This window comes from Arabidopsis thaliana, chromosome 2, assembly GCF_000001735.4.
Source record: "Arabidopsis thaliana chromosome 2, partial sequence".
Classification (NCBI taxonomy): domain Eukaryota; kingdom Viridiplantae; phylum Streptophyta; class Magnoliopsida; order Brassicales; family Brassicaceae; genus Arabidopsis; species Arabidopsis thaliana.
In genome coordinates, this window is record NC_003071.7 from 8,179,600 (window position 1) to 8,203,693 (window position 24,094).

The window sequence follows — 24,094 nt, forward strand, 5'->3', positions numbered from 1 at the left end:
TTTGTCGCCGATAGAAAAACTAAGAGTTAAATATTTTCTTAGTAAATCTACGTGAAAGAAAAAAAAAGAAAAAAAAAGTCATTATTTTATGAACATAGAGTATATGATTAGCATTGGTCCTTGGACGACTAGATTTTGACGACCAAATAAGTCCTAACTTAGTTAAATTTGGCTCAAACCGAAACCTCATTAAAAGGGCACTGTTTTTCTAGCGTTGCTTCTTCACCATCTCGTGAAGAATGCAAAGACCAACTTTATTGCATGCATGCGTACTTCGGTATCAGTAAATTTTTACAAATCTCTCTTTTTCACTATGACAAAACTGGCCAAACTCTTTACTATATCGACTTTTGGGAGTTGGGACCATTTCCTCGTCCAATTATATAAGTATTTTTTATAGCTAAAACTCGAACCTCTATAACTTTTCTTTCTTTTTTCGTATTAGTCAATTATTTCTCCCCATAAAGTAATCAAACTTCTCGAGTATATAAATTTTAACTGAAATTACTCGTTTTAGCTTTTTACGAAAACAAAATTAGTAGTGCAGATAGTTTAATGTATTTGTTAAAATTTCCATCTATGAATGATTTCATATAAGAATCAGGTCGTTCTGTATAAACATCTATTTCTTCCTTTAATCTATGTTAAGTTATAGAGAGAAAAAAAACAAATATTTCTGATATTTATACTTTCCCTATAGCATTGGAAATTTACAAGATGAACTAATGATTTAGAAAAAGAAAGAGAGTATGTATAGTATTCAAATGATTTTGGGGACCCAGAGATCTATAACAAAAGAGCTAATAAGCCAAACGTTCTAGTCAAGTCTGAAATAATGGATCCTGATTGGTAATGAGTAATGACTAATGTTGATAAGCCACTACTAATTTTTCATTTACATGTTGTTCAAACTATAATGGCAGATATCAAACGATGATATTATTTTGATATATCATTAAATTATATGAAAAATGTTTCAAAGTTTTGTGGACAATTTATCTTTGGATTCTAATGTTCAACAAGTAAGATATAATAACTATATATGTGAGTATGTCTAAACAAGGTCTATCAAAAATCACGGGTTAACGTAATGTTGATATATGACATCAAACAAAAATACATATATAATCCAAAAATAAAACCAATATGAAATAACAAAACACAGCTGAGCTGACAATAAAATGTAAGGTTGTTGTCACTGTCTAATATAAAGAATCAAGGTCTCTAAATGGAGAATGGTTGGGTTCTCGTGAATAAAAAGTAAAATGTCGACGTCTTGATAGCTTTGGTTACATGTACTCTTCAGTCTTCACTCTGATATTTTTTATTTTATGGCCATCGACCGACGGTCTAATATTTCTTCCTTAAATAAATTAAATATATGTAAATAAATTTGTGAGAAAAGAGTTTTGGTCGTAGAAGTTTCGCTGAAAAAAAAATAATCATATTTCTATTTCAGTTTCCTTTTCATCTCTATATATATCAATCCACTTCAATTAAGCTTCCTTTGTAATAAAACAGATAAAAACCCAATTCAACTTGCATGTGTGATGGAAATGTGATGTTGGATCTAAGGAAAATTGTGTAACTATCCTACATCTCCAAGTTCTACTTCTCTTATATAATAAACTATCCGCAGAGATTATTTGATTGTACTAGAATTTCGGGATCAAATGTTTTATATTTGGTAGATTTGTGGAAACTTCTTCTTTTTTTGTCGTCTGAAATAATTATTGTTCAAAAAAGTCATTTCTGAGGAATATTGTTTACAAACGTGATATGATGCGGTTCGATACTTTTCCTCAAGATTTTTATATATACTCTTGAAATTAGTTAAGTGTGTTACTCAAATTTGGATATTCGATTTAAATTTTAAGAAACATATTTAAATAATCTCTTGTATCATATCAAAATTCTCAAATCAATACACTAACATTTGTACATCTCCATAAATAACTAAGGTTCGTCAAGTAAACTTATATATTACAAACAACTCGATCACTAATAATGTACGACTTCTTTCAATTTGTTTAGTAAAATATAAATTTAATTAGCAACGTCGCTTTAAAACAAAACATTATCTCAGTAGACATTAAGTAAACTGTTCCATTCACAGAGATCAATCCTGTCCAAGTAAGTAAGTGCCATGCGTCGTCCAACTAATATAATATCTATTCAGGCCAATAACCTTTAGACACTCAATTAATAATGAAGTAAAGAAGACAATCAGAAGAGGATGAAACATTCAGTTGAACTGAACATGTTTTGCTTCTTCACTTGTTATGGTAGTTAGATCAACATACTTATATTAATATATATAAATTAAAAGTTAAGTAGTGGCTAAAATGTTAATTATTCTCAATTTTCTTTCTTATAATCGTAAAAAGATAAAGCCATACATTGATAAGAAAATGAAAATTGTGATCTTATGCTTTTATAGTATTCCAAATTTAAGGAAAACGATTTATAATCTTCAAATGAACGCTAGAGAGTTGACCTTATTATGTTCTACCTATGTTTAAGTCTAAGCTAGTCCTTTTTTATACGAACATTGGTGTAATCATAATTGTAGCTAAAAGATTCTCCATTGCAATTTAAGCAACTCCGCTTTAAATGAAAGCAGAGCCATAACTTTATAACTTGAGCATAAGATAGTCCATACACAAAAAATAACGATGGTCGATGAGTATGTAATTTCACAAATTTATACATACCTGCATAGTGGTTCTCTAGGATTGGCGCAAATAAAAGTGACGAGAGTTAGGCCGATGGGAATGCAAATTTGGACAACCTAACAATAGTTCACTTAAATAAGTAAAAATGTTAGGCTTGACTTCTAAAACTATAAAGAGAGTTTTAGAAGAATCAATTATATCTCTGTCAAAGTGGCATGCATTGTTTTTTTTACTTCATTAACTACTCGACAATATTCTGACCACAATTATTTGACGTATCCAAATACACCAATAGACTCACCTGTATATCTAAACGCCATTAACTCAATCGATTTAAGAATTTGTATATGCATGTTTCTATTGCAGGCTTTGCAGCCAAATTCAAATACGATGTTTACACTTCAAAAATAAACTTGGCATGGTACTATATAACTCATTTTGTCCCTATCCACGACATATATAATGACAGGAGAAAATATTACATTATATCTTTTTTTTATTTATGCATTTTGCTATATTATCCATTTATTAATTTACAGCGATATTTTCCTAATTTTCTATTTAAAAAAAATATAACATAAGATTTTTTCATTATTTAAAATATTTTTATAGAACAAATTATAAGTAAAATACAATTATCATGTTTTGAAGACAACATCAGAAGTTTTTGATACAATAAAAATATGAGAAAAAATTAAAACAAGAACTAATGAGAATTTAAGCCAACAGTAAATAATAGTATTATATTTCATTGAAGGTGTCTTACATAATATATATATAGTTGATATATTTATAAAGTTATTAATTTATGATATTGATGGGCTTAGATGTTAATATATATAAAAAAATTAAAAAGTAGAATTTTATTATTTTGTCGATTAATGTCATTTTTTACATTGGTCTTTACTCGGAACCAACATAATTTATTTAATTTATAGAGATTACTAATTTTCCGAGTTTAATTATAGAGATTTTACTGAATAATGGCGGGAGAAAATATCACATTATATCCTTTTCTTATTTATGCATTTTGCTATATTACCCATCCTCAGTTTTTTTTGAATATTCGTAAATTTATAGAGCAAACTTTAAAACTATACTATCTACACTATTTACATAACAAAATGGTATTGGCATACCTCCAAAACTGATACAAGATACTTGATAAAAAGGAGTTATCGATTCAAAACAAATGGAACAGATCACATATATGAAAATGTGATATCTACTCTGGGTATTGCCGTAAAATATATTTTTCTGTATAATTCCCTAACTCGCAAATATGTTAAAAAAAACTATAATAAAAGCATATTGAAAAGAAGAGAAGAGAAAAAAAGAAAGTAAAATTGAGAACATGGATATCCTCCAGCGAAGCTACCTGCCTTGTGGGATAAAAAAAGCATAAGAAACCATTAAAGTCTCACCCACACAACACAAAGTTCCTTCATTCATCCTTTTTGTGTAACAAACATAACTCCAATCGCCAAACGCCAAACGTGAAAATCCCATCAACGCGAAAACTCTGTTTTTTTCGTTACCTAATTCTCTGTGGTCGACCTCACCGTAAACCTTCACCAACCCAAATTAAATTCTTCTGTGTTTTTATTCACAAAGTACAAAAAAAAACAGACAGATAATAATAATCTCTCTCCCTTCTCTGCCTGTCTCTTCTTCTTCTTCCTCCTTCCTTCTTTCTCTCTGTGATTTGCATAAAACCTCGAGCTCCTTCTTCTTCTGTTCCATTCCAAAAGAATGAAGTACATTCGAAGCAACAGCTTGAAACGTCTCTTCTCCTTCAAACGACGCAGTTTCGACTCCGACTCCTCAGAAAACTCTTCTCCTCTCGCTGCTTCTTCCACCAAATGCGTCGAGGGTTTTCAAGAAACAGACCAGTTTCAAAGACCCAAATGGAAATGTTTCTCCTTTCAAGAAATCTATGACGCAACCAACGGTTTTAGCTCAGGTTCTGCTCTCTTCTATAAACTTCAAATCCTAAAATGCCTCTTTTTGACTAAAAGGGTTTGGTATTGCAGAGAATTTGGTAGGTAGAGGTGGATTTGCAGAGGTGTATAAAGGGATATTGGGTAAAAACGGTGAAGAGATAGCAGTGAAGAGGATAACAAGAGGAGGAAGAGATGATGAGAGGAGAGAGAAAGAGTTTTTAATGGAGATTGGAACAATAGGACATGTCTCACATCCTAATGTCTTGTCTCTTCTTGGTTGTTGTATTGACAATGGTCTCTATCTTGTTTTCATCTTCTCTTCTAGAGGCTCCCTTGCTTCTCTCCTTCATGGTAAACATAACCTTCCTTCCTTCTTTCAAGATTTATCAAAACTTTGCTTTTAATTTCTAACCATTTTTATGAGTAAAATTGTTGGTTTTTTACTTCTTGAGTTATGTGTTTGGTATTTTAAAGATTTGTTATTATTGTTTTTGTGTAGATTTGAATCAAGCACCATTGGAGTGGGAGACAAGGTATAAGATTGCAATTGGGACAGCAAAAGGGCTTCATTATTTACACAAAGGTTGTCAGAGAAGGATCATACACAGAGACATTAAATCCTCCAATGTTCTCTTAAACCAAGATTTTGAACCACAGGTCCTCTGTTTTTATCATCTTATTATTTATTTTTACTGTTTCATTGTTTATTCATTTTCTCTATTTTTGTAATAATATTAAAAGAAACAATTATCTTTGTTTTTTTTAGATATCTGATTTTGGATTGGCAAAATGGCTGCCTTCTCAATGGTCTCATCATTCCATTGCTCCAATTGAAGGCACATTTGGGTACTATTTACTCAAAATTTTATTTCCATTATTAATAGAATATGTTTTGTTTTTGAAAATAATGATTTACAAAAATAAACCAAACAGGCACTTAGCACCAGAGTACTATACACATGGGATTGTGGATGAGAAGACTGATGTGTTTGCCTTTGGAGTGTTCTTGCTTGAACTCATTTCTGGTAAAAAACCTGTTGATGCTTCTCACCAAAGCCTACACAGCTGGGTAAATCCAAATTAACTTGAATTTTTATCTTAATTTTTGGTTTGACTAATCTCCAATTTTTTTATTATTATAAATAAATCATATTATCTAAAGTGTGATTGGTAAAACTGGTAGAAATTTCATACATCTGTTTAATCACTTTTACACCATAGTTTTACCAATCAAACGTATACTCTACCAATAGCTAACAACATTTAGATGGTTTAGGTTGTTTTTGTACACCTAAAAATCGGTTCAACTATTTTCTTATTCAGTCATATGGATTTGAAGTGTTAATAGATATTTTTATAAACAAAATATGATGAGTTTATTCGATATATCTCCATGTTACTTATACTTATAAATTGTAATCCAGGCAAAACTGATAATCAAAGATGGAGAGATTGAGAAGCTGGTGGATCCGAGGATCGGTGAAGAATTTGATCTGCAACAACTTCATCGCATTGCTTTCGCCGCGTCTCTCTGCATCCGATCTTCTTCTCTATGTCGACCTTCCATGATCGAGGTACGTCCATTAAACTCACTAATGGTTAACTTGTAGAGTGCATCATTTGTTTGTTTACTTCTCTTCATTTTTACAAGTGAAAACTTATCTAGGCAACAAAAGAATAATTTAGTGTCACGGAATTATAGGTTTTTTATTAGTAAAGAGAAAGTTATTTATGATTGGTTCATGATGAGACGTAATCGTGTCGATATGTTACTCAACGATCGCTTTTCAGTTAGCTCATCGGCTGCGTGACTGAAAAAATGTCTTTGGTCATTAACTATAACCATCTTTATTTAATGCGACATATACATCAAACGTTAAGCTTATGTTGCTTTTTCTTTGTTATTGAATAAAGAATAGTAGTACCTTTCAACTTTTTGATTTAATTAAAAAATTGTACTATATATAATATATGGGAAAAGCTCAATTACCGACACCTAATCTTAATCACAGTCACATACTACAAAACAAAACAAGCACTATATTTCTGTTGTGATTATTGAGGATAATGAAGAAAAGTGGCTCATTTACCGACACTTAACTTTAATCAATATATGTAATTAAAAACAAAACAAGAACTATTAAACCGGATTTGCAAGATCAAAACTTGGCTTACAAGAAAATGTTACTACATTCTTAATTACAAAAATTGATAATACGATTTGTTCTTGATTACTATTGTTTTATGAATCTTTATGTTTATGTGTTGATTTATGGTACATTTAGGTCTTAGAAGTACTACAAGGAGAAGATATAGAGAAAGAGAAATGGAAAATGGAAGAGGAAGAAGAAGTTAAAGAAGAGTTTTGGGGATATGAAGATCTTGAGGATTGTGAATGTGATTCTTCAATCTCACTTTCTCCTCCTGACTCTATCTCTAATAGAAGTTCTTCGCATCGTAGTCGCTAGATCTAAATTTAGTTGTAAAATGTTGAAAAATCAATTTTGTTTTGTTGTATATATTTGTTTAGAGTTGTCTATTTCATAAACAATTGTAGTATTCAATGAGGTGTTTTATTTATTTTTTGGATGTCGACTGTTTATAATATTATAACCAAACTCTATCCAGAGTTTGCAAAGTCATGATATCATCTCACTAAAAGCCACATTAAGAGCTAGGGTCCTTGTTGATTTGCATTTACTAGTTAAATTGTTACTTATTAAAGTAACACAATTATTTTAATAATTTCTCATCAAATGTCTTTTGGAAATTGTAATGCAAATAAAATAATGAGTGGTCAAATCAGCGAATAAAATGCCTTTTTCATTAGCCCTTGATTTTATTAATCTCATGTATGCAATCAGTGGAGTCGACTTCAGTGTTAAAAGAGAATAGCTGAATGCCATGATTTAAAACATTCAATATAAGAATTGTCTATAAAAACTAAGTCATTTTTTATAAACATAATGCCATGATCAAAGAGTCTTCAAGATCCCTGACTCAACCAATTTGAGCATGCCACGCCCTAGGATACCATTTGATGATCAATGATTCTATCTAAAACTAAAAACATTAATCATTATATATACATAATTTGTTTTTAATAATAATGCAGTCTTGGATCAATACAACAATAATAAGTTAAATATGTGGATACTTATTTGGTGTGGGAGCCCATGCCAGGTGTACGACACAGAAAATTATCGTAGTACCACTCTACAATTAAATATCCCGTAAGTATAAAGTCTGGTATTAATTATGTTCATAGGTACTAAATACAACATCATTTGATGTTTATGTCGATCGTCTTCGTCACTTAGCTACTTAACTTGATTGTTACAAAAGATTTACGTATCTTATTTTGTGTGGTTGATTAATAAAGTTTCCTCTGCAAAGTTGGGTAGCCAATTCAACCACATTTGTAGAATTTTAAACAAACCTTTTATTTAGCTAAGATAAATAATTTGTTGTTTGAAGGAAAAACAATGATCTTTTTGCAAAAGTAGAAAGCTTTTCGAAGACGTAACACAAACCTTGCAAACTATTGTCCTACATGCATGTGGAAATAAAAATAAAAAGGTAAGTGTCCCCAAAGCAATTACCTTTTTCATGTACTTAAAGAATAATTTGCTCAACATATTGGACCACCAAAAGAGCTAAATATATAATAGATGAACCTCGAATCACGAAATATGAAATATCTATTTGTATTCCCATTTTCCAACTTAATAATGCAAAATGTTATCAAGCAAAGTTCAAATAAAATAATGCAAGGTGTTAGTTGAAATATTTGGATTTTGGAATAATTTCTTTTGGTGGGTTAGGAGCACCTGACTCGTTTCACAATTATTGAGAATCTATTAGCAAAAGTAAAAAGTCCCCAAATTATTTTGCTTATTTCCACTAAGGATATATAACGATTTCATGAACATTTTTCAAATTTAAAAACGAAGCACCCTCAGTATAATAAATCTCATTATGATTTCAAGAACAATTTGCATTAAAATATATAAATGCATGCCGTATTTTAGAAACGAAAAAAAAAAAGGCAGGTCGTGATATTTCATTTCGTTTTTGGGTCAAACATGGCACAATTGGTTAGAATCCTGTATTTTTTGAGTAGCAACAACATAAATAAACTGGACCGAATCTCACAACAAAGAGCTACAAAATTTCCTGAACAAACTCAACAACTTTGCTCACCAAAGATGGCTGCAAAAATGAGCTCTTCTTCTGTATAATAAACCTTACAAAAAACTTTTTGTGTAAGGTCTCATTCCACAACGGCCGTTCTTTTCTCCATTAGGGACTCAAAGAACTCAGCACATAATTTCTGAAGTGGCGGGAAATTTAGTGTGGAGCCGCTGAATATTGTTTCCCACGGTCTTTCTGATGATACAAACGGTGTTCCCAACGACTCAACATCCTCCATTCTCTTCTTGTCATAATCAGGTAACTGCCCGTATAAGGATGTGTACCCGGCGTCTCCTAAAAGGTTGAGACTTTTTCGATTAGTAACATGGTATAATCAACAAAGGTTCTTTCAAATATGTTTTAAGTTTTAACTACCTGTCTCTTCCAGACCAGCAAGACCATCGTAGTCAACAGCGCTACGCTCATGTGACTCATCACTATTGGGATCAAAGACAACATATTCATGGCTTCCATTTACATATGCAAGGCGAAGCTGAGACTTATCTCCTTCTAAAAATGAGATTGATCCTCCCCTAGCCTGCAATTTAGACATTGTTTAACTCGTTGGATTCTTTCCTGTCTCTCCAAGGTTAAATACTAACGGGCTATTTCTTATGTCATACCTTCATCACAGTCCATATAGATACCGGCTTGGGATCTGATCCGTTAAACAAAAGAATGGCACCATCTCTACCACGGAAGATGTTCTCCTTAGATTCATCTGTTTTAAAAGTTTTTGGGATCACAGCCAAGACTGCAAATGCTGACGAATCCACTGCAGAGGTGACAGCTATAGAACGAGAACAAGCATTTTCTAAGTAAACCACAGCAAGAGTTTTCATGGGGAAATCAAAGAAGCATTATAATACTGACCTTCTATGCGTAACCCATATGACCATGATAAAGATAACTTTGATGTATTCCAAACAGATAGTTCAGGTCTTGGAATATGGGATGCAGCAACAAGGAACTCAGACTTTCCAGCGAAACAGAGCTTCGTGATAGGCTGTAATAATATATAGAGAGGTTTAAACATTGGTCTTTATGGAAAAAGGTTCCAGCTTTTTTAGGGATAACTTCATAGGTTTTACCGTGAGTGTCGATCCTAGAACAGACAAGAGAATGTTCTTATCTGGATTCCACAGTGTAATAACATTCTCAGCCGCAACAGCCATAACAGTGCCATCCCCAGAGAAAGCAGCAGCAGTCATTGGTTTCTTCCTGGAAAATATTCAAAGGCAAGAGAATATAAATTTGATCGCCAAGGCGAATAATTTGTGAATGTTGAAATTTCCTAGCGCGTAGAGAAGCTATTACTTATAAGAGCCAACAGCGTGACATATCCAGCTAGAGTCTTTATCCGTCTGGTTCTTGTCACTGTTGCATACCCAAATCTGAAACAGCAAAAGTGATATCAGTAAGACAATAATAACAAACAAAAAACACAGAGAGAAAAATGTAAAATCAGTTTAAGAACTACCTTGAAGTCACCACCGAATGATGTACTCACTGCCATGGAGCGGGTAGGGTGGAACACAATGGCTGAGACACCGGCATCCCTGTAAGATATACAGGAAAATAAAATTTACTCTCTGCAAAGGATATAACAGTTTGTAGACTAAATAAGAGAAATTGAAATCTATGTTTGCAAGGTTTACAAGAAATAAAACATGACAAGAAAATTGGGTAATGGTGAAAAATAAAGCTTTATCCATTAGCAGAGGGTGAAATATTAACCTATGAGGTTCATATACGATTGTGGATAAGGTGAAAGTTTTGCTGTCTGGTTCAGACGCCCAAAACTTGAGGGACACTAAGCCTCCTATTCCATCTTCCGGAAGTTTCACCTCGGTTGTACTCATCACTGAGCCATCCAGGGAGAGAGCAACCGCTGTCACCACAACCTATTACCGTTTACTCAAATTATCACCCAAACGAAAATAATCTTAGATATACTATCAAATAAACAGCAAGGAAATGTACTTACTGTGATCTCATCTCCTGGTTGATGGTTTCTCTCACAAACTTGAATCTGCAAAAGCATTGATTAAAGAAGTTAGAGATTTCATAGACAGGAGAAAGTGGCATAGAGTTTCTTAAGGATATATTGGAGCCAAATTCTAACCTCTGAAATTCCCCGGTCATTGAGAAGATTATATAGCTGTACACAATAATTCTCTGTGCACAAAGCAGCTATGCCAGAAGATCGATCAAAGGCAACAGTACTAGCCAAGCCTTCATACATCCTAGGCAATGATGGGGGAGGCTGTAACAAAATAACACACATTGAAGTAAACACCAAGAAAAAGGTAAAGCGGTTGCGAGAGTTTCTAGAATCCTAGAATCGTTGACAAAACTGACGAGAATGATTACAGGTCCTTAATTATTAAGTTTCCAAGACGAACCTTGATTCCAGAAATGGTCCTTAAGATCTCCATGGAAGGCATTTTAAGCAAATGGATCTGATTATCTGCACAAACCACCTGCAGCTCTCATTCGTAGTCAAATCAGTAAAACATTCCCTTTTGCTTTCAGCAGTTGTGTGTTAGATTAGAATGAAAGAGTAAGCTCCGACTTACAGAAGAAAGAGTTGGATCTGGAGACCACATGAAATACAGCAAGGGGGATCCTATCCTTGGTAAGAATTTCTTTTTCCCTGTGTCTAGCTGCCAAACGACAAGTACCCCTTCCCTTCCCCCTAAAGAGTCAGAAAACAGACGCAATATGGAGTAAGAAGTCAGGACATTACTTTCAAACAGTAAATTTGCTCATGACCTATTAGTCTATGTCGGTTCATAAATCCAATGGATATCAGAATATAACTCGGCCGCACCTGAATACAAATATGCTCCATCGGAAGAGAAATTAAGGACATTAACTTCAGCAGAATGCCAGTGCCATGTAGTGCAAGATTCAGCATCATCTTCACCTCTCACTCCAGCATTGTCCAAATCAACCATGGCTCTCACTTTTTTCTTTTGATTACCCAAGGCAAGTTTTCTATTACCAAATCCTCTCCAAATCAACACTCTTCCAGTTACATCTCCAGCAGCTATAACTCTCTCCGTGGGATGAAAAGCAAAAGCATTGATAACCTTTGTGTGATGTAATGTCATCTTCCTTGAAACCGCATGCCTTGATCCTCCAGAAGGAACATCCCATATATGAATTTTACACTTGTGACGGATTCCGAAAAATTCTCCCGAGGGACTAATAACAATAGATTCTGGTTCTGCCGTCTACACAAAGAAATAAGCAAATAACTTGAGCTTACACAATTCAACTTCAAGACAACATTAAAGACAAACCTCTTTCAAATAAGTCCATTAAAAAAACTAACCTCTTTTAAAGTATCTCCACGAGGAATACGCGACTTAGCGAGGTTAAATCTTCGGATATGTCCACGCAACTCTTTAGACCCTTGGTTAACCACACTTATATCCTCAACGGAAACATAAGCAACCAACTTACCAGACAACTCACGACGTTTATCAATTTGTTGAGGTTCGCTCAAAAGAGATGGTATAACCTAAAACACACAAAACACATAGATTCATTTCATCAAACAAAACACTCACAAAACCTAATCAAAGTATCAAACTTTTTTTATACTCACCATAGAGTAAATCGGAAGCTGAGCATCAATAGTTTTCAATAGCTCAGGTCCAGAGAAATCCCAATGACGAATAGTACCATCAAGAGAAGCAGTCCAACAATAACAAAGGATTTTTTGAGCAGGACTTGATGCAGGAACAACAATTAGAGTTGTTACTGGAGCTGTATGACCTTCAAGCGAAGTAATCTAAAACAGAAATGTATCAATCAATGATTCGAATAGAAACCCTAACAAAATCGAAGAAGAATTAAATTTTTGGTACCTGTAAGCCAGTGGCGGCGCTGAAAACAGAGACAGTGTTTCCTGTGCAGACGAGAAGCTTTTTAGCGTCGTTGGAGAATGATGGAGGTGAAGTTACGTAGCTTCTTCCGCCGCGTTTCATGGTTAATTTCCGGCGATAGAGAGAGGCGGTGAAATTGGGAAGAGAAGAAGAAAAGGGAGACGCACAAAATTGGTTTACTTCAAAAGCCCTAACTTAAACCCTTCTTCGTCTCTTTTGTTTTTTTTTCTGCTCAATTACATTTCAGTTTTTATCTATTTATTTAATCGGAAAATATTAAACAATAATGTTTTTGGGCCTTTGTAATGGGCCTTGTTAGGTTTGATGAAGATAATTATTGAAGTTTTGAGAGGTATCTAGCAAAAGTTTTCATGTATGACAACAATCAAAAGAAAAACACTGAGCAAACTTTTTTGAATTGAGACAATATATAGATTATAACGATACAATTAAAAAGTAAATAATGTGATTAAACTTACAACAAACCAAATGACCAATGACATCTCTCCATTTTGCTTTGGAGATTTCACCATTGTTAGATGAAACTAGAAAGAGCTACTACATAGGTTTTGAAATATACCAAAAGAAATCTCTAAGATTAAATATCATCTGAAGAGAACTTTCCTCAAGACTCAAGCTTTTTTGAACTCTCTCAGAAAAACAGATTTTAGAATTGGCCAAAGGGGAAATGAGTTTATACATGGTTGCTTATACACTCTGTACTTTCCCCGGCATCTCCTTTGCTTTCACGGTCTTCATATCCTGCGTTCGATTCAAAAGATATGTGTTAACTACAAGATTTACTTGAGGAACATAAGCAAATCAATGACTAAAGAGAGTAGTAACTCTAAAACCAATCAATGACATTTTTGACTACCAAATACCAATGAACAATTTTTACAACTGATATTGAGTGAATATCAAGCTTCAAATATGTTGTATCAATTTCATTGGTTGTATATTGTTATGTTCATTAGCCTAGAAGCAAAGAGCAAAAAAACACTTAAACTAGCTTTACTTCTAAGCTTACGCAAAATGTACATGAAACAAAAAGCTGATGAATCAATCGGACTAAAGGAATCGATTATCGATAGAAACTAGTACAAAGAACGATACAGGACCCGCAAGAACAAGAAACTAAACATATAGAGACTCAAAGGAAACATATAGAGACTCAAAAAAAAACTTACTGATTCTTTGCTTTCGTAGTACTCATCCAAAGCCCACTGATACTTAGATTGGTTTAACCCAAACCACCTCACCAAATGATCATCCACACTTGAATGTGCTGTAGTCAAATGGATTAGAACACACACACACAACATGAATGTCAAATTCACAATCTAATTGCTTTTAGGACCAAATCACATAAACAGTATGAAAAGCTAGAATTCATGTAACATTAGTACTTTCCAATCACTTCACAAAGATAGAAACTTTACAACGATTTATATCATTTTTGAGTTCAATTTCCTAATCAATCAATCAAAGGGTATCGGAAAAATCAATCTCAAATTCAAGATCTAAAAATGAGGAAACTTTGAGCTGAAAATCAGTTAATTGTTTATCAGATTTCTCACCATTTTGAACCTTTGTGACGGCGTTTTTAAAGAACCCCAAAACTGAGCCGTCCTGGTCAGAAGAAGCCACCGATTTAAACTGCTGCGGCGGAGGAAGAACCGGTGGTGCCATCACAGGCTTCTGAGACACAGCGGAGGGAGATTCAGGTGGTTTAGGAGTCGCAGGAGGAGTCATAAAGACAGTGTAAGGACCGATTTTTCCGATAACAGGAGGAGGTGTTGATGGGTCTTTGTTGATCGGCATCTTGAAAGTGTTAAATTGAGAGAAAATGAAAGAGAAAGTTTTCAGACAAGAATCTGAGATTAAGAAGAAGAAGAAGAAAGGTTCTTGCTTGCTAGTTGTAGTTGCAAGTTGCAGACAGTGAAAAAGTGGAAGATTAGTTTCAGGGGAGAGAGTGAGGTTTTGGTTCGTCTCTGTGTTTTTTTTCTTGCAAGTGTAAATGTACTTTACTTTTCACACTGACCAATGAAAGAGTCAAACACACTTCACATTTCTTGCATTCTTTTTTTTTTCCTGCTTTTTCCGACGAATCTTTCTTTTCTTTTTTTTGGTCCTTTTTTTTCTTAATAATTCTTCAAAAAAAAAAACAATTATTATATGATCCGTGGAGAAAAGATCTAAACCCTAAACACAATAATTTTGATTTCAATCAGACATGAAACATTTTGGGAGGACAAAAAAAAAGGTTTGGATTTAGATCATTTGGCCACTTGCACTACAAAAGACGTTATGTACAATCCAATTCGTAATATTGCATATACAAAAAAAAAACATTAAGTCAACAGATGAACAAAACATGGACGTATCAAACTCACCATGTACAGACAATATGAACATGTTTTTGATCAATGTATAGATCTTTTGTCCAACACATCTAAATGCCTTTTTAACTTCATCACTTGATCAAGTACTTGCAGTGGTAGAAGTTGCTAGTAACAGTTCATGTGCTTCATTTAACATCCACTCTTCACCGGTCTGACCACCTAATACGACCAATCGAGTTCCTCCGACCACACATGTTGTGTGTCCCCATGCAAACCTCGGCGGACCTCCCTGAACATTCAGTATTCTCCATGCCGGTTTCTCCTCATTTGGATCAAGAAGATAAAGCTGAGAAGCCGAGTCAAGCCCTGCAACCGAACCACCAAAGATCAAGATTCTACCACCGGGAAGGCTGATTGCCACATGGTCCAGCCTTGGTGGTGGAGCTGCCATGCCTCCGGGGAGGCTAGATCCATACCCAATCACAGGTCTCCAACTCGGTTCATCCTCGCTAAGATCCATCGTGTATACATCGTTAGAGCGGAATCTCAAAGTACCGTTTTTAGCTAGACCGCCAAACATAAGAATCTTGCGGTCACCATAGACAGTTAGAGTATGCCCGAGGCGAGATGGGGGAGTCCATGGAACCGGTATCTCCCTCCAAGCAGGTATATCCATCGATAGGTCAAGCAGGAATGTATCGCTGAGTAGAGCTCCTGAATCAGCACAACCACCAGATACAATCAGCTTAGTGCCATCAAGTGTGCACGAACTGTGCCATGATCTTGGTATTGGAGGGGCCAATCCGGATACTTCCCTCCAGCTTGGTGGGTCTGCATCAAGGTCTAATAAGAACACATCATTGAGTAATCCGTGGCTCCCGTAACCTCCAAACACTACTAAACGGGAACCGTTGACACAAGAAAGTGTGTGACCCCAGCGACCCGGAGGAGGAGAGCTGACCAGAACAGATTTCCACTCGGGACTACTCGAGCCAAGGTCCAACACAAATGTATCATTCATCGGCTGCATATTCACACCTTCCCCGCCAAAGATAACAATCCTGTTCCCAACTGCACATGCGCTGAAATTACACCGAGAAGGCTCAACAGTACCTCCAACTGAAAACTTCCTCCATGCTGTTGCTTCGTGAGTGGTGAACTCTCGGGCCAGTCGCACCCAACCAATCCTTTTTGCACCGGGAACACTCTCAAGAACACGTGTTGCCTCGGTACCCCATGTGTTTTGACAGACCATTCTCCACACATCATCATTCTTTGTCAACTCATTGAGCCGCCTACATACACAACCAACCGATGCAATATCACCAGGAGTCAACTGTGACAATATCTTGATAGCTATTACTTCATCACTCAGTTCGAATATCCCACAGAGTCCACGAGAAACATTACGCTCTCCGATTGGTAAAGCAGAAGTAAATGAGCGAGATATTCTAGGAATTTCTTTTGCAGATAAATCAGGAGATGGGCCAAGATCAATTTTTGCATCTGTAAATAAGAGAACGCCTATGAAATGAGTGATTTCGTCTTCTTCACGGATAGGGACTAGACGCAGCTTGTTCATCAAGGGAGATCCATCTTTCCGAAAGTTGAGCAACTCGCCTTGAAACTCGATGCCATTTTCTAGACATTGTCGCATCTTCGCTACAATTGTAGAATCTACCATTGGATGCCTTCTTTTAGTAAATGGCCCTCTACATTGCAAGAAACGGCTGCCAAATAAAAAACAACAGCACAAATCAGATACAAGACCCTCCTATTCAATTCATCGAATAGATAACTAACAACTAAACAGATACAGTACTTTGGCGAACAATTCCTCACACACAAGTATTGAACAAAGACTAAACTATATGCATAATTAACATGGAATACCAGATCAAAAGCCGCTAAAACCCAAGAGAAACATATTCAACAGAAACATATATACTTAGACAAAAACGCATTACAATTCAATATTACAAAAATCAATAATCCCAAGGCTTTCATAAACCAATCAAGACATGTGAAAAACTATCAAAGTTCGAGTTCCTAAACACTAATCCACAGACATAGGAAACATTACAAACTGAACCTCACATTATAGCTTAGTTCCTCCACAACAAACTTCTAATTCAATAACCAACCCATGATTCCAAAATGGTTCTAGCTAATAATACCTAACATAATCAACAAGAACCATAATAATGAATCGAAATATAAATTTCTTTCTGTCAAAACAGCTTTCAACAAAGCTTTCTAGTAACATCGTACCAATACCACAAATGAGACAAAATTCGCTACAGTAAAACAAAATCAACACCACAAATTTAGGGTAAAAGTCAAGAAGAGCAAACTCACCAATTTCGACCAATAACTTCTTCAGCTCGATAACCAGTAACAATCTCAAAAACAGTGTTAACATAAATGATAGGGTTGTCAGGTTCAAGAGCATCGCTGACCACAAACCCACACGGCGCCGTGCCAGGAAGACTACCTACCGGAAACGGAATCGCTCCGTTATCTCCACCGAACCATCCATCCTCCGCCACTTCATCTCCACCGCTGAGATCGGAATCACTATCCCACTCCATTTGATTTTGCATACACACCCACAAAATAAAGCTTAAGCCCACTAATCTTCTTCCTCAGCAACAGGAGAAGAGACCCAGAAGAACAAAGTTTGATTTTGAATCGAGGAATCTGATATCTGTAGGTAATCGAAGTCTCCACAGGAAAAAAGTTCCAAACTTTAGACAAACCCAGAAATCGTCTTCTTCAGGAACAGGAGATAGAAGAACAGATTTTGAAATGGAATCGAGCGAAGAAAAGAGGAATCTGATATTTGTAGGTAATGGAAGTCTCCACCGCCCACTTCTAAGAGGAGGAGAAGAAGAAGAAGAGAGATGATTCGGTCGGTCGATGACTCGGCTCTTCTCAGTGCCTCTCCTTTTCCATCTTTAACCAGACCGGTTTCTTAATTTTACCTTACCGGTTTAGTTTATCTATCCGGTTTACACAAAATATCCTGTAAGTTTCTTATGAGATTTTTTTGGTTTTACCAAATGAGTGTATTAGAATCAGTTTTATTGATTTAAAAACATTAGAAACTTGAATTTATCATGAAACCATTGCATCCAAAACCCAATTCTTGCTCATCGAAACGTTCTCCGTCTTTGCTGAATCCAGTAATAGCTTCAAGCCAATCAATATTTTCCTCTTCTTCTAGAGCAACAAAAGCCGATGCATAGTTGGCTTGAGCAAGACATCGTACTGCAGCCCGCCAGAATGGTGTACGCTTCGGGACATCAAGACGTCTAAGAGCGTTAATAACATCTTGATACAAAAGTACAACACCCCGTCTTTCACGATACTCCGTAATAAAGTTTCCACTATTTTCGATCACGCTTTCAATGATAGACCTTCTTCGAGGTTGCCTTGCACGTCTAGAAGAAGTTTGTACACTGTTACGTGTTTGTGTTACGCCTTGGTTTTGGGTGGTGTCTGCCATATAATCTTGTGTGTTTAGAGGGTAGACATCATCTTCAACTATCCTAAAAGACGCTTTATGCAAATGGAAGAAGGCTTTTACTAAAGGTCAAACCACATTTTTCTGCGGTTTTGTCTTTGCTCTGCAAGTAAAGTTTTTATGTGAAACAAAAACTAATTATGTTGATGTTGATTATTTGTATAATGTTAATTGTTTTTTATTTTTTCGTGTAGGTATTTGCATTAGAGCGATTTACTATCTTTCAACAACTATTTCCATCCAGTTTTCCTTTAATGGTTGAGTGGGCAAAGATATATAAACCGTATACCAAAAATTGTGCCAACAGAAGTGGGGGACACTATCAAGAGATGCTTGTAGACATGAAGGAAGATGAGGTACCTAACAAAATTTCATCTCTTTGTCATATGCATTTGTTCTATATTAAATACTTAGATTATATTTTTTCAGATTAAGTGGCAGCCATATAGCAAAGTTATATTGCCCAAGGAATACACCTCTCAATTGAGTATGGTATTTGCACATGTTCCATGCATCTGCTTTAACACCATCGCATACAACCGAACTATTTGGGAGAGCCACTAAATAGTTTTCCGATTAGGAATGACGAGACCTTGGAGATGGGAGAGCCACCAAACAAGTGGAATGAAAGCAATAGATGGGTTGACCATTCACATGTCACTGAGGTGGTCGAGACTTTGCCGGAGAAAACCAGTAAATCGGCTGATGCAAATGTGAATTGTCTTTTTTTTTTTTTTCTAATACAAATGAATTTGGTTCTCACTTTACTTGATTTAACAGCTGGAGTCCTTGGATGAAAATCACAAGGAAGCGAATGAAGAGGAGGGAGCGAATGAAACGATGGGAGTGAATGAACAAGAGGGAGCGAATGAAACAGTTAGTCATTCTCAATAATACAAATGAATTTGGTTTTGTAACATATACTCTAGGATATTAGAAAACTAAATATTAATAACTGGCAGGAAAGAAGTGATCTTCGACTTCTTAAAAGAGGAAGAGACGAACTACTTAGAAGTGAAGGAAAATTAAAACCAACCGATAGATGTACTCCATCTTTTTCGCACCAGAAACATGCAGGGGAACAAGAAACAAAAATTCCGCTTGATAGCCTCGTTTCCTCCAAAATCGATAGGCCACGCTTGTTTCTTGATAGCCTCCAAAATCTATCATCTCCTCGATTTTGGAGGAAACGAGGCTATCAAGCGTAATTTTTGTTTCTTGTTCCCCTCCATGTTTCTGGTGCGAGAAGATGGAGTAAATCTATCTGTTAGTATTTTATCTCTTCCTCTTTTAAGAAGTCAAAGATCGCTTCTTTCCTGCCAGTTATTAATATTTAGTTTCCTAATATCTTAGAGTATATGTTACAAAACCAAATTCATTTGCATTATTGAGAATGACATACTGATTCATTCGCTCCCTCTTCTTCATTCGCTCCCACCGTTTCATTCGCTCCCTCCTCTTCATTTGCTTCCTTGTGATTTTCATCCGAGGACTCCAACTGTTAAATCAAGTAAAGTGAGAACCAAATTCATTTGTGTTAGAAAAAAAAAAAAAATCACATTTGCATCAACCGATCTACTGGTTTCTTCTGGCAAGGTCTCGACCAGCTCAGTGACATGTGAATGGTCAACCCACCTACTGCTTTCATGCCACTTGTTTGGAGGCTCTCTCATTCCAAGGTCTCGTCATTCCTAATCGGAGAACTATTTGGTGGCTTTTCCAAATAGTTCGGTTGTATGCGATGGTGTTAAAACAGATGCATGGAACATGTGCAAATACCATACTCAATTGAGAGGTGTATTCCTCGAGAAATTCAACTTTGCTATAAGGCTGCCATTTAATCTGAAAAAATATAATCTAAATATTTAATATAAAACAAATGCATAATGACAGAGATGAGATTTTGTTAGGTACCTCATCTTCCTTCATGTTTAGAAGAATCTCTTGATAGTGTCCCACACTCCCTTTGGCACAATTTTTGGTATACGGTTTATATACCTTTGCCCACTCAACCATTAAAGAAAAACTGGATGGAGATGGTTGTTAAAAGACAGTAAATTGCTCTAATGCAAATACCTACACGGAAAACTAAAGAATAGTTAACATTATACGCATAATCAACATCAACATAATTAATCAACCAATCTATTGGTGACTGGACCGATTTATCTCCAATTTTACAATTTCTCAACACACTTTGCATGAGATCGCAACACACTAGAGGATGTTTCTTTATACGCACGGCGTCGGTGATCTCCTATATTAACATCATTTTATCAAAACAGTTAGTTTGAAATTATCACTACAAACTCTAAACAATATATATTGAAAATCAAGATTTTAATCACTACGTAACCATCCAATTTTAGCTCACGATCATATATCTCTAGCCATACTTGATGCATGTGATCCGACCATTGATTAGAGGACTACAGTATTTCACATATTAAATTCAAAAAAATAAATACTACATATTTGAAGCTTCTAAAAATAGTACAACTTGCATGCAATAATATAGATGGAGAATCCATGATACTTACCTCTCTGGTTTTGGATGTGTTGGAAGGAGATGGGGTTGCAAGTGGAGAATCCATAACAAGTGATTTTATTTTTTTAATAAATGCTTTGTATTTTTTTTTTTTATGATGAACTACAACCTACAAATATGAATGCTTAATTTACGTTTGTGAACAAATAAATTTTGTAACTAATGAAATAAATAAAATATATTAACGTTTTATATGTAACAATAACTATTGGCCATAAAAGTAGAATTAATGACTATTAAAACAGTTGACAAAAATGGAGTTAATGACTTGTTGCCGTTGGTAAGAAACCATTAATTGTTGGTTAATACTTGTTTGAGTTGTTTCTCTTATTCAATTAAATACTGATGATTGATAGTTTTATATTGAGAAAATAAAAAAAATTAATGTATTACGCAAAAAAACAGGTGAAAACTAGTTTATTTGTCTAATAAAGATTCATGTGTATTTTTATTAGGGTCAATTTAATTGATATGCTCAGAAGAATGAAAAATAAAGAATATAACCATGAAGATTTGTTATTTAGTTCTCTTTCATCTGACTCATAGTAATGCCAAAAATACCCTTCGTCACATATACATGTTAACAAGAAAAATACTAAGATAAAATATTTATATGCAACAATAAAAGATGAGTTTTGGCGGTAACAAGTTTAGGTAGTTAATTATTTGATTAGTATGATAAACATGTCTTTAAAAACAGTAACAACGTGAAAGCACTATTCATTTTACGTCAAAAACATGTTTCTCGTGTTAAATCTTGTATTATATAATATATATTATATAATAACATATTTATTTATTTTGATAATTTAATTATTATTGTTTTTTTACATTAACAATTTAGTTATCACCCTAACATGTCTTTTAAAGTGGTAAATTGTATGCTATTATAGATAACTATTATACATAACCAGTTTTTTTTTATATATATCATGTTAACAATCGGTAACTAATAGATTAACAATTATCTATTCTCGTAACATGTTAATTTATGCATTAGTTTTTTTATTTATCATGCTAATTTGTTTATCACCGGTAACTTATGAGTTATCATAAACGTTGAACTTCTTCTTTTTTTTTTCTTCTCTTTCATTTTCAACTCTTTCTCTTTGACAAGGGCAAAATTCTAAAAACATTACTCTCTCTCTTACCCACCCAATTAAGAAAAATGCATGCATAGATACTTAATTCTTCATTCTTTTATGCATATCCACTATAATTTCTTTTTTATTATGCAAAAGGGAAAAAACTCGAAAAAACCGCGATCTATTTGAAATTTGGCCGTTTAATACCTCTAGTATTAAATTTGGAATAAAAATACCTAACTTAATTTTGATTGCCTTTTAAAACCTTCATTTAATAAAAATTGATAAAATAACATTCCCGAGTTAACGCCTGTTAACATTGCTAACGTAAACACTAACTGTGGTTAAAACTTTAACCATGGTTTTTGCGTATATATATAAGATATCTTTTCAAAAAATTAAAAATGGTGTCTAAGTCGAGTGGTTTAACGTTGCCTGACTTTTCTATTCACCTGGGTTCGAGTTCCCCTTTACGTACATACAAAAGTTTTTTAATTTTTTTCTTTTTTCTTTTTTTTTTCTTTGATCTTGGATCGAAACTGACCTTTGATTTTTTCTTTTTTTTTCTTTTTTTTTTCTTTGATCTTGGATCGAAACTGGTGGATCTGCAAGAGACATTTGGGTTCGTATCGAGAATCAATTTTGCAATAACAAAGAGGCGAGAGCAATCCAGCTCGATAATGAACTCCGCTCAACTGAAATTGGTGACCAATCCATTCAAGCTTACTGCCAAAAGCTCAAGTCAATTTCAGATCTGCTTGCCATTCTGAGCGCAATCTTGTCATATACATGCTCAACGACCTCAATGAAAAATTTGATAACATTAATTATGTTATCAAACACAAAGATCCGTTTCCCAGTTTTGAGACTGCAAAGTCAATGCTTCAATTGGAGGAAACAAGGTTGAAAAGCCCCATAAACATGGCTGGTCTACCGATCTCAGCGTTTTAAGAATTACCCAGAACGTGTAATGGTCTTTTTGTGTTTCCAAAAGAAAACGGAAAAAAAATTAAAATAGCCAACAGAGGTTATGGAGAATAGATGGGCTACACAGCCTACATTCAACCACTAGACTAAGACAAAATACTTGTAAAGTTGTGAAAGAGATCTTATATATTTACGCAAAAACCATGAGTTAAGTTTTAACCGCAGTTAGTGTTTCCGTTAGCAAAATTAACAGCCGTTAACTCGGGAATGGTATTTTATCAAATTTTATCAAATGAAGGTTTTAAAAGGCAACCAAAATTAAGTTAGGTATTTTTATTCCAAATTTAATAATAGAGATATTAAACGGCCAAATTTAAAATAGATCGCGGTTTTTTCGGGTTTTTTCCTTTATGCAAAAACTTAAATTTATGTTTTTGCGTTTTCTAGAGCATTAGGCAAAAAATTATGATTGGTAAAATTCTTGCAGAAATGCATTAGAAAACACCATTAGACGATTTTGCACGTTACCAATCAAAACCTATAACTAAAAGTGAAACAATCGGTTTTTGACTTTTTTTGAACTTGAGCATGTTGGTAATGAACCAAAACACACTGTTGTCGGTTTCAAGTGTCTTTTTAGACATGGACTCTCGTTCTTACAAGTACAAAAAAATCAAGTGTGCAAATTGAAGATTCATAGCTTCTTCTTTTAAGATATTAAATCAAAATATAGAATTAGTCCATAGCAAATATATAAGGTGAAAATCCAAAACGGAAACAGAGAGCAAAAAGGAACGAAAGTAAAAATCTGGTCCCGAGGAATGTAAGAGAGACACGATCGGTAGTTATCGCCAAACACTACATGATTTCCTTGCGGGCGAGAGCTTGAGGTTTTAGGGTTTCGGGAGAGTTTTTTTCACAAAATATAATAGTCTTTTTCTACTTTCGATCTCAA

General features: G+C 34.5%; 6 protein-coding genes and 2 long non-coding RNA genes across 11 annotated transcripts; 4 read left to right on the plus strand and 4 right to left on the minus strand.

Annotated features, from left to right (window-relative positions):
- Window positions 1–4,038: 4,038 nt before the first annotated feature.
- On the plus strand, window positions 4,039–7,252 carry AT2G18890 (Protein kinase superfamily protein). 3 transcript variants are annotated; one of them, NM_127445.4, is made up of 7 exons: window positions 4,039–4,638; window positions 4,709–4,969; window positions 5,118–5,275; window positions 5,385–5,464; window positions 5,552–5,687; window positions 6,043–6,192; window positions 6,904–7,243. In NM_127445.4, the coding sequence occupies exons 1-7, from the start codon at window positions 4,428–4,430 to the stop codon at window positions 7,084–7,086; spliced, it is 1,179 nt and encodes a 392-aa protein (NP_179479.1). In that variant the 5' UTR covers window positions 4,039–4,427; the 3' UTR covers window positions 7,087–7,243. The 3 variants fall into 3 exon arrangements, with proteins under 3 accessions (NP_179479.1, NP_001325270.1, NP_001031373.1); NM_001036296.3 differs by having other exon boundaries at window positions 4,280–4,638; window positions 5,552–5,643; window positions 6,904–7,252; NM_001335614.1 differs by having other exon boundaries at window positions 6,043–7,243.
- A 1,385-nt stretch (window positions 7,253–8,637) lies between these two features.
- On the minus strand, window positions 8,638–12,937 carry AT2G18900 (Transducin/WD40 repeat-like superfamily protein). Its single transcript, NM_127446.4, has 16 exons — window positions 12,691–12,937; window positions 12,429–12,614; window positions 12,153–12,341; window positions 11,646–12,051; window positions 11,392–11,510; window positions 11,218–11,295; window positions 10,938–11,078; window positions 10,800–10,844; window positions 10,550–10,716; window positions 10,293–10,371; window positions 10,130–10,206; window positions 9,904–10,033; window positions 9,686–9,818; window positions 9,436–9,602; window positions 9,188–9,350; window positions 8,638–9,106 (listed from the first exon to the last, which is right to left on the minus strand). The coding sequence occupies exons 1-16, from the start codon at window positions 12,808–12,810 to the stop codon at window positions 8,892–8,894; spliced, it is 2,415 nt and encodes an 804-aa protein (NP_179480.2). The 5' UTR covers window positions 12,811–12,937; the 3' UTR covers window positions 8,638–8,891.
- Window positions 12,938–13,102: 165 nt separating this feature from the next.
- AT2G18910 (hydroxyproline-rich glycoprotein family protein) lies at window positions 13,103–14,797 on the minus strand. Its single transcript, NM_127447.4, has 3 exons — window positions 14,289–14,797; window positions 13,899–13,996; window positions 13,103–13,470 (listed from the first exon to the last, which is right to left on the minus strand). Exons 1-3 carry the CDS (start codon window positions 14,530–14,532, stop codon window positions 13,417–13,419), a joined length of 396 nt encoding a protein of 131 aa, NP_565443.1. The 5' UTR covers window positions 14,533–14,797; the 3' UTR covers window positions 13,103–13,416.
- Window positions 14,798–14,912: 115 nt separating this feature from the next.
- Window positions 14,913–17,884, minus strand: LKP2 (LOV KELCH protein 2). Of its 2 annotated transcripts, none has more exons than NM_179652.2 (2): window positions 17,412–17,884; window positions 14,913–16,783 (listed from the first exon to the last, which is right to left on the minus strand). In NM_179652.2, the coding sequence occupies exons 1-2, from the start codon at window positions 17,654–17,656 to the stop codon at window positions 15,193–15,195; spliced, it is 1,836 nt and encodes a 611-aa protein (NP_849983.1). In that variant the 5' UTR covers window positions 17,657–17,884; the 3' UTR covers window positions 14,913–15,192. The 2 variants fall into 2 exon arrangements, with proteins under 2 accessions (NP_849983.1, NP_565444.2); NM_127448.2 differs by having other exon boundaries at window positions 14,973–16,763; window positions 17,422–17,675.
- AT2G18917 lies at window positions 17,515–18,504 on the plus strand. The gene is made up of 2 exons (NR_140636.1): window positions 17,515–18,080; window positions 18,240–18,504. It is a non-coding gene; the product is annotated as an other RNA (long non-coding RNA).
- AT2G18920 (uncharacterized protein) lies at window positions 18,154–18,561 on the minus strand (the record flags this gene model as incomplete). Its single annotated transcript, NM_127449.1, has 1 exon — window positions 18,154–18,561. One exon carries the CDS (start codon window positions 18,559–18,561, stop codon window positions 18,154–18,156), a length of 408 nt encoding a protein of 135 aa, NP_179482.1.
- Window positions 18,562–19,641: 1,080 nt separating this feature from the next.
- On the plus strand, window positions 19,642–20,333 carry AT2G07095. The gene is made up of 2 exons (NR_140190.1): window positions 19,642–19,834; window positions 20,179–20,333. It is a non-coding gene; the product is annotated as an other RNA (long non-coding RNA).
- Window positions 20,334–22,616: 2,283 nt separating this feature from the next.
- Window positions 22,617–23,405, plus strand: AT2G18938 (uncharacterized protein; the record flags this gene model as incomplete). Its single annotated transcript, NM_001124872.2, has 1 exon — window positions 22,617–23,405. The coding sequence occupies one exon, from the start codon at window positions 22,617–22,619 to the stop codon at window positions 22,980–22,982; it is 366 nt and encodes a 121-aa protein (NP_001118344.1). The 3' UTR covers window positions 22,983–23,405.
- Window positions 23,406–24,094: the final 689 nt, after the last annotated feature.

Excerpts from the sequence above, each read along its gene's own strand:
- AT2G18890 (NM_127445.4), top strand. The coding sequence starts at position 4,428 with ATGAAGTACATTCGAAGCAACAGCTTGAAACGTCTCTTCTCCTTCAAA. Across the intron at positions 4,639-4,708 it reads AACCAACGGTTTTAGCTCAG|AGAATTTGGTAGGTAGAGGT; the intron begins GTTCTGCTCTCT and ends TTGGTATTGCAG. Across the intron at positions 4,970-5,117 it reads CCTTGCTTCTCTCCTTCATG|ATTTGAATCAAGCACCATTG; the intron begins GTAAACATAACC and ends GTTTTTGTGTAG.
- AT2G18900 (NM_127446.4), bottom strand. The coding sequence starts at position 12,810 with ATGAAACGCGGCGGAAGAAGCTACGTAACTTCACCTCCATCATTCTCC. Across the intron at positions 11,511-11,645 it reads TGGAGCATATTTGTATTCAG|GGGGAAGGGAAGGGGTACTT; the intron begins GTGCGGCCGAGT and ends CTGACTCTTTAG. Across the intron at positions 10,034-10,129 it reads CACGCTGTTGGCTCTTATAA|GAAGAAACCAATGACTGCTG; the intron begins GTAATAGCTTCT and ends AATATTTTCCAG.
- AT2G18910 (NM_127447.4), bottom strand. The coding sequence starts at position 14,532 with ATGCCGATCAACAAAGACCCATCAACACCTCCTCCTGTTATCGGAAAA. Across the intron at positions 13,997-14,288 it reads CGTCACAAAGGTTCAAAATG|CACATTCAAGTGTGGATGAT; the intron begins GTGAGAAATCTG and ends ATTTGACTACAG. Across the intron at positions 13,471-13,898 it reads ACTACGAAAGCAAAGAATCA|GATATGAAGACCGTGAAAGC; the intron begins GTAAGTTTTTTT and ends AATCGAACGCAG.
- LKP2 (NM_179652.2), bottom strand. The coding sequence starts at position 17,656 with ATGCAAAATCAAATGGAGTGGGATAGTGATTCCGATCTCAGCGGTGGA. Across the intron at positions 16,784-17,411 it reads GAAGTTATTGGTCGAAATTG|CCGTTTCTTGCAATGTAGAG; the intron begins GTGAGTTTGCTC and ends TTTATTTGGCAG.